Source organism: Pectinophora gossypiella, chromosome 19, assembly GCF_024362695.1.
Source record: "Pectinophora gossypiella chromosome 19, ilPecGoss1.1, whole genome shotgun sequence".
NCBI classification, from domain to species: domain Eukaryota; kingdom Metazoa; phylum Arthropoda; class Insecta; order Lepidoptera; family Gelechiidae; genus Pectinophora; species Pectinophora gossypiella.
This window is the reverse complement of record NC_065422.1, coordinates 6,242,073-6,253,515: the sequence shown is the minus strand read 5'-3', so window position 1 is coordinate 6,253,515 and position 11,443 is coordinate 6,242,073. Positions and strand designations below refer to the sequence as shown.

Genomic DNA, 11,443 nt, shown 5'->3' with positions numbered 1-11,443 from the left:
GGACGCGCGGGACCTCAGCGAATGTGCGCACGCGGCTCGAGCACGTACCAAAACTGTTAAGGGGAACACTCGAAATGCGAAAGTAGTTCCGTTACCTCACGCCTTTTTTTGACATAACTTATTGTAGTTTACCGCAAATGACACTAACTACTTGGCCGGGTAAATGGGGAGCGCTGAGGACTCACCCGGTACAAAAATCAACAGGCCTGAGGGTAGCCAGGTGGGTGCGAACCTGGGCTAAGGGCGTCCGTAGTCAGTGGTACATTCATTGCGAGATGAACTAAGTACCCACACCTCACCGAGCTATCTTTTAAGCCAACGTGTTAGGTGGTGAGCCGTATCGCTGTCTATAATAAGTCGAGCCAACTGTGCTAGTGAAAACTGCACTTAAGATAAATTAATACCTACGAGTAACTCAGTGGTACAAGTCCGCGGTACCGGCGTTCAATCTTGCGCTTCGCATTTGCAAAGCACAGAACCATAGTGACTTTTTAAAGAAATAAAAACTTATTTTACTCGTTTATTTTGAAAAAAGTATGGTCCTTAACTCGGTGTCGACATGAGGCGCGCGTGGAGTGTGCGCAGGAGTATCTCAGATGGTATCGCCGGCCATCTGCCGCGACCACACCCCTATCTATTCCGATGCCCATTTCATCTATTAGATAGCACAATTATGCTTAATTGTTGTGGTGTGTATGATGGTGTTATATGGTGATGGAAAAAACCGCGCGTAAAATTGTTTTTAAATTCACTACAGTGTAGGAAACAATTTTATATTTTAAATTGGATAGAAAAGAATTGGGAAATGTATTTGATATTGTTTTAGTCAAAGATGGAACGGCCTCTGTGTTTCAGTGGTTCAGCGTTGGACTCACGATCCGGAGGTCCAGGGTTCGAATCCCAGTGGAGACACAACCAAAAATCACTTTGTGATCCCTAGTTTGGAGAGGGCATTACAGGCTGATCACCATTTTATCCAAAAGCAAGATGATCCGAGCTTCGGAAGGCACGTTAAGCCGTTGGTCCCGGATCGTCCTTACTGATAGATAAATAAGTAAGTAGTCGTTACATGGGCCATGTCAGGGACTTTTGGCGGCTCAATAATAACTCTGACACCAGGGTTGATGAGGTTGATAATCCACCTTACAACCCACACGATAAAAAGAAGAAGAGATGGAATTATGTTCCGTGCTGCTTACAGTAAAGACATATTCACCTTCGTTGAAATAATGTTCAGCTACTTATTCTTGTTACTGTCCATTATTCACATTTCATTTAAAAAAAGTCTTAATGTCTGAAGACCCTCTCATTGCACTTACCACCATCCAATCACGCGTCGATTTGTAACAATTTTTTAACACCACGGGGCGCCGTGTGTGCAGGAGCAGCTTAATGGAGCTTTTATTACAATAAATAGAAGAGAATTTCACATCTGGCGATTAGGATAGATGATGTTGCTTAAAAAGCTATTTATTTACACATTAAAAAACAAATAAGTTTAAAAATAACGACTTTATTGTTATTATCACGTATTATTAACATGTATATTTAACAACTTTTACAATTGCCGCCAGGAAAAATATCAACAGAGAATCACAATTTTTTTTAATAAAAAAAACAGACTAAATATATATCGAACGTAATATATTTATATTACGCATGTATGTATTTGTTAATGAAACTCCTTGGTGAATTATAATAATAATTAATTGTGGTCCAAATTTTTATCGCATGAGGACAAAAACTGCCCATTTCTCCCATCAGGTGTCGCTACTGTTGAGTGAGTAAACAAACATATTATTTTGGTTAAGTATATTGTTACACTATAATTACCTTTGATTAGTGTTTAACTGTAAAATCATAGTGTTATATTTATTCCCTAAAAATCGGAAAGAAGAAAACTTAGGAAAACTTATTTTCAATCAAAACTGGTTTTTTCCAACTGATGGCGTTTCTTTTTCGTAACTCAACCTTCAGATGGGATACACTACACGTTGCTCCACATTTGATAGCAGTTTACCACGAAGTTTAGCTGGACAGTTCGGAGAACTGTCAAAATTAAAAAAAAAAAACACTCAACAGTGCTGCCACCTACATAAAAATTTGAGCTTCTATTTTAAAATTTGAGTTTTTATTCCCATTAAAATATTTAAAATTAGAATGTGATTTTTGAAAAAGGTGCTTACATGGTGTTCCCCATAAGGCAACGACATAAATATAAACCTTCTTGCAAATTAGATATCTTCACAGGCTCTGCAACAGTATGATGGTGTAGGTGACGACTACGGATGCTATGGAGACCAAAAAGGAGTAGTTGAGCGTAAAGAAGTAGGCCATGTTGAATCTGACAGGTCTGGACACCACCAGCGCCCGCAGCTCTTGGATACCACTCCTCAGGCTGTCGTCTGGGAACCAATGGGAAATGAGTTATGTAAATACAGGAGATGTCTATTACATGAGACTCAAACATAGCAAGAAGTGTGTGTATATGTCGTGGCCAGGTCTTAAAATCGATATTATCTAGATTTGTTCGTTAATTTCCTGAAATGATCACAAAGTGACTTCGACAATGTCCCCGTTGGGAATTGAACCAGGACCTCCAGATCGTGAGCCCAACGCTCTAACCACTAGACCACAGAAGCTATTTGTGCTGTGTAGCAGGGGCCGTAAAAACACCACCAACTCGCAGTGGTGCAGCGTGATGGAGTATGCTTCATATCCCCATCGGTTGATTGAGAGGAGGCCTGTGCCCAGCAGTGGGACGTGTATGTTCTAATAAATGAAATGTTTGTAGGATTCGATACTTCAATATCTACTATATAATTGTTGTACTAAATGCTTTAACAACAGTCGACATTTATAATAATGCGGTTAATAAATAATTATTTATAACTGACTTAGTAACATATTCTTAAAGAAAATTCGATAGGAATTAAGTATAATTTATAACTATTAACCTTTTAATACCCTCCAATGGGAGGGTATGGGTTGGGAGGGTAACTATCAAGTGACAAGGCTAAACATAGTAATTATTCTGCCACTTTTGATATTTCTGAAGTGTCACTATGAGGCTTTTTTGATGAATAATGGCAAATCTAGCGATTAAAGCGTCCTGGGGTAAAAAAGGCCAGATCGAAGCAATTCATCTAAAAAGCAATACTGCTACTTGCCAACAAATATCAACTTTAATGTCAAATAGCAATATTGCTTGTTTAGATGAATTGCTCAAATGTGGACTTTTTAGCCACACTGCTCAAGATCAGGACCAACGGGGTATAACGTAGAACCCTTACCCGGAGATACGGGTGAAGACCTCAACGGTTGCAGAGGCGGAGATGGGAGCCGGTACGGCAATGCTGGACGGAAGGGGCGAGTCACAGGTACTGTAACCTGAAAACTGATAGAGGGCAGCAGTATCTGAATGCTACTCGGATAAGAGCGTGGCTCTTAAATTAGTGATGTGATGATGCTCAAGACCATGTAACGGAGGATCGGTTTGTAGAGAAGTTGCAAACTACCCATTCGTGGCAGTCTACAATAAGTCAAAAAAACCTGAGAGTTTCCTCACCAGGCTTCTTGTTGACGAGGATGTGGTCCGCGACGCTGAGGAGCCGCTCCTGCTGTCGGTACGCCAGCTCGCAGTGTCTCACGAGACTCGCCAGCACGCACACACACACCAGGAACCTGCACAGCGTCGACGCCGCCGGAAAGTAGCCCGCGTTGTAGACAGTTTGCTGAAAACAGCACAATCATGTTTTCCCTCTTATTTTTGGAATTTCACCATCTATAACGTTGGTCCATCAAAAAGCACTCTCAGCAATAACCACTACTTATAAATATTATAAGCAGTGTAAAAAGTAAGATTTATGGAGTTGCCATGTACTGTAGGACAAAAACTCCCAAATCAATAAAGATTAAAAAAAAAACAAAAAGCTCAGTGAGGTAAGGGTACTTAATTCATCTTGCGATGGATGTACCTCTGGCTACATGACTATGTTATGTTTTTAGAATTTTCTCGGATGGCATTAATTACTGAACTGGTAGTACACAAAATCGAATATTATCGCTGATCCATGCAGGCCTGTTCTGTTACTTTTGTACCAGGTGAGAGTCCTCAGCGCTCCCCATTTGTCCGACCAAATAGTTAATACCATTTGCGGCAAATTTACAATAAATCCATTCGCCCCGTCCCGCGTTGTCAAAATATCAACTTACAAGAAAAGCAGCAACAACTATTTTGCAAATAAATTATCATTGTTAATAAGCGCAGCCGTGTTTGAAATTGAAGACCGAAAGTGAACATAAGGGGTTTTTTTACATAACTTATTGTAGATTTACCGCAAATGGCATTACCTACTTGGCCGGAATGAACATAAAGGCCCTATCTCACTAGGACACCGTGGACATACAGTCGCACCACCAACAAAATGTATGCAGTTGTATAAAAAGTACGTCACCTGCACCAATTAGTTGCTGGCAACCGAATCCCGAATAATATCCCGCTAGTGGCATAAGACTAGGAGTGATCAGCTGCTTCCCGAGCATGATGTAAATGGGGAGTAAGCGACTAACAGATGAAGTTGTTAAAATTGCACTCTCACTCACTCACTCGAACACATACACACACTCTCTCTCTCTCTCTCACACACACACACACACACACACACACTCACTCGTAACAATCTTTCTTCAACTACACATTTTTAAATTCTTAAGTTTTTCTTTTACTTTTTGTTACCCCTTTACTAATTATCTTGTGACATGACTTACTCATGCTAGCACTAATAGTTTACTCGTATATAACTCAACTTGTGTGGTCGAACACTAATTTTCCAAGATAGAGGCCTTTGTGCTCAGTTTGGATCAACAGAGTTTAACAATCGTGTACAATATTTACGCACTGATGTTTCCTAAGTGTTAACTAATTTAAACTTGTACAATTCTTGCACAATAAAGAATTATTATTAATTACCTGCGAGCCAACTGCAATCCTGACGACGACATTCAGAAACCTCACCATGTCGATGAGCAAACTGAGACTGTTGAGTAGAATCTGGAAAAAAAATCAAAACTATCTTAATTCAGTAGGTAACATAACATAACATAACAAATACTTTATCGCACAAACAGGAAAAAACAAAATACAAAACAAAAGAGAAATAGAATGAGTACAATGAGTGCATAGTCACACTTTGAATCGTCATTGTTTACATAACGAACGTCTCATCCGCCTAAAACTACTGCAGCTTCTCACAACCTGTAGCCGGGGAAAAGAAGCTGTAAGAAAAACCTTGCTAAATATTTATCTGAATTTTTTTCGAATAAGTAGTGATGTTTAGGACAAAGCCGTGGTAAGCAAACTCATAAGACAGATTGGCATTATACCACTGGAAAATCAAATCTTTTTCGTCCTTAGTTTATGTCCTCTAGCAAGCTCCGCATTAAATTTAGCGTGACGTTATATAGCCTTTGTGTGGGAACAGACGTGCATATGCACATGTATACATACATATATGTCAAACACATAACCCTCCTTTTTGCTTCGCCGCAGTCGGGTAAAAAACGTTCATCAGATACATAAGATGAGTTGATAAAAACAAATATCTCAGATATAACGAGATTACAGACAATACTTAGTTTGACAAACCCAAATGGGAATTTGGGAATGCAATCGTTAGTTTATTTAATCTCATGCGGTTTGACAAATCCTTTTAACACGATGACAAGATACCTCTAGAAAAAGATAGAATATCCACCAACAACGAGCCACATGCGGACGATCCAGTATTTCTTGATTCTACCTACCGAAGAGACCCTGCCTAAGAGTAGTCTTATCAAACCAATCCTATTAGGTAGGCCTCCGCCTACCAACTATACACCACTGTTTTTTTTTAAGTTTCCGTTTTTATATCGGCCATTAATCAATCCATTTGACAGTTTTCCAGGTTAAAAGGTTAATAACTATAATTACGACAGCTATATAAGTTACTAAAATAATCCATGCTCTCTTCTTCTATCGTGTGGATAGTGTAGTGAGGTGGAACCAATCTCATCAACCCTCGTGTCAAGGTTAATATTGAACCGCCAAAGACCCTTGACATGGCTCATGCGCTAATAAACGACGAACAAAAACTATTACTTTGTAAATACCTACAATAGTTGTTTTGTACTTAATTGCTTGCTTTTTCAGGGCACTGACATATAACCAAAGGATATACGACACTCATAATTTTGGAATCAATATAATTCCAACTTACCCTGACTCCGAAGACGCTGTTGATGTACATGCACTGCTCGCTAAGTAGCAGGTAACATCTGCTGAGCAGCTTCATGTCCTGGCTGCTGGTGACACTCTTCAACGGCTGGAGCCGCAACCTCATGCCAGAACATCTATTATTGCCCTCAGAATAAAACCAATGTTTGTTCGAAACAGCGTCTATGAAACCGCTCTTTACAGACGTGTTCATCGGCAGATCTTCAGTTTTTATACACGTCTCTTGCACAATGTCTCCTATGATCCGCAATCTGCACTCGATATTCATCACATGCGCACTAATGTCCAAATTCGTCAAAATTTTGATGAACAGGAAGACATAAGCTGGTGCAAAAACTAGCGGTACTAAAAGGTCGTAACCTAAATACCATGCCACGATGTCGAATGCTGAAGAAATAAGCCAGAAGAAGAAAAATACTCCTATCAAAACAGCCACCCTTTTTTTGATCTCAGAATAATAGTTCACGTTCATTATTTCGTCAAAGCACTCATATTGTCGATAGTACTCGATGCTAATTTCTTTTCCGTACTTATATACGAAGAACAAGTCTATGATATATTGAATGTTATCAAAAATATTTTGCACAAAATCTGTAAGAGCTATGGAGACGTTCAAACTGGGATACACGTTTCGGATTTTGTATGAAGTTGTGACGATGACTAAGACAGTAAAGAGTGAAACTGAGAGTATACATTTGAAGATGTACCAGCGCTTCTCGCCGGTTGTGATCTTCCGTTCTTTGCTGTCGAGGGAAAATATTTTCAGCAGCTTCTCCAACTGTCCCATTGATCCGTATATTTGCTGCATTCTGCTCTTTCTGTCGGCCAAGCCCGCGTCGGACACGCTCATGGTGACGATAGATACTAGATACTATAGTGTATAAGTACAACACACATTGGCAATTTGTTTAAAAGGTGTAAACAACGTGATGGGTGGCGTTAGAGTGAGCACTTCATACCACTTATTGCTATAAAATTTGTCGCGACAATTGACCGCGTCGGTTGTGGATATCGTGTAGAACTCGACATTTAGAGATATGACCAGACCACAACAGTTCAAGCATCAGACAATAATAAACCCACCGCTCTTGATTTGGCAAATAAAAACTACTGACTCAGTGATAGGGACCAGCTCAACCTCAAATCTAAAGATCAAGATAAGTAGGTGCTTTTCGCGCGTAAAATAGTGAGGAAAAGCGCATTTTATTCTCCGTAAAAAGTAGCTTTTTAACTTTATACTTACTCGGAGTTTCCGTGTTAGAAGACAAGTCATACAGCCTGATGAGCAGTTTAAACTCAGGGTGTAATATGCGACGGTTCGTTAATAATAAGAATTTTGCGGTTTAGTCAGCCCTAGCAATTTTGTATGATATTTACTGTTTAATTTATTATGAACTGTGGTATCGCCTTTTTAAAAAGTAAGCTAGTACCTAAACATTACTTTAATATCACACTTAAAAATAAAAGTCGTATTTCGTGATTTCAACTCGGCACTCGCACGCCAATCATAACTTTCCTCTCATGTTGAACGAAGTACTACTCGTATTAAATTGTTAGTACTTAACTGATAAATAGTAGAATAATATTGTTGTCTTTTTCGTACGTTTAGAAAACGACTGAGACAGACCTAAGTCCTTTAATAGAAATAAAACAATTCATAATAAGACAGAGGACTCTTCTTGAGAAATATGAAAAGATTAACATTGTACTTTAACCACAACACCACACACCCGCCCCATTTTAATAAAATAGTACCTACGTTAACATGTAACCTACCTACAGCCTTTTCACCGCTTTGTCCACTACACAATGTCGAGATAATTATATTAGTACGTAGTCAATTTGTGCATAATATACGAGGAAATCAGAAATCAGAAATCAGAATCATTTATTCAACGTAATTATCATGGATAAACTTGTTGAAGGTCAATGTAACATTTTTGAATTTACGTCATTTCGCAAGGTGTTATGGCTGAGGAGAAGAAATGACAAGAAACTGCAACAGCAACACATCTTTTAAAAACCAATGAGGATATACATTACAAGTTATTTAATAACTAGAGGAACACATTCAATACCAGACATTTTTATCATTTAGGTAGTCATTAATCTTATAATAAGCTTTTTTACATAAAGTAAGCTTCACGTGAGCTTTAAATTTATTTTCTGACAAATTTAAAATATTATCTGGTATTTTATTGTAAAAACGTATACATAACCCCAAAAAAGATGAATTTAATTTACTTAATCTAGAATTTTGAATAGCAATTTTATGTTTATTTCTTGTATTGTAAGTATGCCTTTCACAGTTTCTCGGAAGGAGAGATAAGTTTTTACGTACATACATAATGTTTTCATATATATATTGACTTGCGACCGTCAGTATATTTATTTCTTTAAACAGCTCCCTCAAAGAGTCCCGACAACGCAGCTTATAAATAGCGCGAACTGCTCTTTTTTGAATGATGAAAATAGTTTCTACATCAGCGGCTCGACCCCACAGCAAAATACCGTAAGACATTATGCTGTGGAAGTAGCTGAAGTAGACAAGTCTAGCAGTGGGTACATCTGTGAGTTGTCGGATCCTTCTGACGGCATATGCTGCTGAACTTAGCTTGCCCGCTAGTGATACAATATGTGGGCCCCATTGAAGTTTTGAATCTACAGTAATTCCTAAGAAAACTGTGTGTTCAACAAAATCTAGTTTCTCGTCGTTAATTTTAATGTTATTATTTACTTTCTTTACGTTTGGTAGAACAAATTTAATACACTTCGTTTTCTTAGCATTTAGAACTAGGTTATTTACTGTAAACCAACTTAGAACCTGCGACACAGCGCTGTTTGCTTCGTCAAATTCCTCTAACTTTCTGTCGATTTTAAATATAAGAGAAGTGTCATCCGCGAACAGCACAATGTCAGCTTGGTTCTGTACTACATAAGGTAAATCATTTATGTACACTAAAAAAAGAAACGGACCCAAAATGGATCCTTGAGGAACTCCCATTTGAACATGAGAGCCCGAAGAAGTTGTACTATTGATTTGTACCTTTTGTATCCTACCACCTAGATATGAATTTAACAAACTGAGAGCTCCATTATTTAGTCCATAGTGCCTCAATTTCAAAAGCAAGGTCTCGTGATCCACGCAGTCGAACGCCTTAGATAAGTCACAGAATACTCCTACGGCATTCTGCGACTTCTCCCAAGCATCGAAAATGTGTCGAACAAATGTCACACTCGCGTCTGTTGTAGACCGACCCTTAGTAAAACCAAACTGCTGGCTGTGGAGTAAGTTATTTAAATTAAAATGACATAGCAGTTGGTCGAGAATAATTTTCTCGAAAATTTTACTAAGTACTGGTAGAATAGAAACCGGTCTATAATTCGTGGGGTCTGATTTTGTGCCCGATTTAAAAAGAGGTATAACTTTACTGATTTTCATTAAATTTGGAAAAGTGCCATTTTCAACACTCATATTAAAGATGTAAGCTAGATATGGTGCTAAGATATCAATAACAGAGCTCATCAATTTGACAGACAATCCCCATAAATCTTTCGAGGTTTTAAGTTTCAGCTGTTTGAATACTTTAATAATACTACTCGGATCAACGCGTTTAAAATCAAATAATTCAGTGCAAGCAGTAACATTACTTTTTAATAATATATCAGCTTGAACAGGAGAGGACCTGAGAGATTCTGTAGTTTTTACAGGGATGTTCGTGAAGAATTTATCAAAAACTTCAGCTACATCTTTATCTTGTTTTACTAACCCAGTGCCCGATTCTATATTGTATTCTAATTCACGCGGTTTAGAAGCCTTTGTTTCACTATTTATTACTTGCCAAACTGCCTTTATTTTATTATCCGCGGTCTTTATTTTACTACTAATATGCATCTGTTTGGCTGTATAACACACTCTTCGAAATATTTTAGAATAATTTTTGACGTAGCTTTTGAAACTATCAGCGTGTGTATACGTTTTTTCCTCATATAAAGAATAAAGAGTATTTCTACTTTTGCGAATGCCTACGGTAGCCCAGTCACTGAACTTGAATGATTGACTGTTGGTAACTACCTTTTGAGGAAAATTATTTTCAAATTCTTTATGGATAATAGTGAAGAAATCCCTGTAAAAATCGTCAGGATTGTCTGTATCAAAGTTTGGACAAGGTAAGTTACTAATAAGACTATTTCGATATTTCTCTATCCGATTATCAGTGATGGGTCGAGTACTAAATTTAATTTTTTGCACATTTTTAAGTACTGGAAAACTAACCAACTGCCCACTGTGATCAGACTTAAAACAGTTAAGGATACTGTTATCTTGGAAATCACAATTGCAAAAAATGTTATCTAAACATGAGGCAGTTGTTTCTGTAATTCTAGTTGGCTCCATAAATATATTAACAAGGTTAAAAGATGTAAACAAACTTAGAAATCTAGTTGTAATTGAATCTACTTCATATAAATCAACGTTAAAATCTCCACACACTATAATAGATTTATTACTTTTAGATATGACCTTCAGTACATTTTCCATCACTGATTCAAAAACTGTGAAGTTAGCACTGTATGGGGGTCTGTATACGGCCACAACAATATGTTTCTCTGTTTCTATACATGAAATCTCCATAGTGCCCTCTATCGAAAGTCCAGTAATATCTTTGCGTTCTTTATATTTTAAACTATTTCTGATAAAAATAAGGGAGCCACCACGTATTTTGATCTTTCGACAGAAAGCGCTAGCCAAATGATAATTTTCAAAACCGAATAACAATTCATAATCCTTAAACCAATGCTCAGTAATACATAAAATGTCAATAAAAAATGTCTCTAAAAATAATTCTATGTCCAATTCTTTGCCAGAGAAGCCTTGAATATTTTGGTGAACTAGTTTTAATATTCCAAGCTTCTCTTTTGTCTTATTGTCTAGTTTAAAGATGAAGTACCATTCGTGGTACATGGCTGACTACCGTCAAGAGGTTCATAAACCTTCAAACTGAATATTATATGTTACTATTCATAAAGCTACATAGGGGTTATACGTTAGATGTTTATAAAGGCGGATACGAACATTGCGAGGTATGTGTCCATGCCTAAGGAGTACCGTGAAATTATATCTTCATCGCGGCATTTTTTCCACTCCCAATAATTTCAAGGATATTCTTG

The 11,443-nt window shown here is 37.7% G+C and overlaps 1 protein-coding gene across 2 annotated transcripts; it reads right to left on the bottom strand.

Moving 5' to 3' along the window:
* Positions 1 to 1,574: 1,574 nt before the first annotated feature.
* On the bottom strand, positions 1,575 to 7,264 carry LOC126375512 (uncharacterized). 2 transcript variants are annotated; one of them, XR_007567601.1, is made up of 5 exons: positions 6,258 to 7,264; positions 4,973 to 5,053; positions 3,569 to 3,734; positions 3,294 to 3,397; positions 2,280 to 2,405 (listed from the first exon to the last, which is right to left on the bottom strand). XR_007567601.1 is itself a non-coding variant. In XM_050022476.1 (4 exons), exons 1-4 carry the CDS (start codon positions 7,122 to 7,124, stop codon positions 2,245 to 2,247), a joined length of 1,275 nt encoding a protein of 424 aa, XP_049878433.1. In that variant the 5' UTR covers positions 7,125 to 7,264; the 3' UTR covers positions 1,575 to 2,244. The 2 variants fall into 2 exon arrangements, 1 of the variants encoding a protein (XP_049878433.1); XM_050022476.1 differs by lacking the exon at positions 3,294 to 3,397 and having other exon boundaries at positions 1,575 to 2,405.
* Positions 7,265 to 11,443: the final 4,179 nt, after the last annotated feature.

Coding starts and splice junctions, on each gene's coding strand:
- LOC126375512 (XM_050022476.1), bottom strand. CDS start 7,124: ATGAGCGTGTCCGACGCGGGCTTGGCCGACAGAAAGAGCAGAATGCAG. Junction 3,735..4,972: donor GGATTGCAGTTGGCTCGCAG/GTAATTAATAAT, acceptor TGCTGTTTTCAG/CAAACTGTCTACAACGCGGG. Junction 2,406..3,568: donor CCTCGTCAACAAGAAGCCTG/GTGAGGAAACTC, acceptor ATTGGTTCCCAG/ACGACAGCCTGAGGAGTGGT.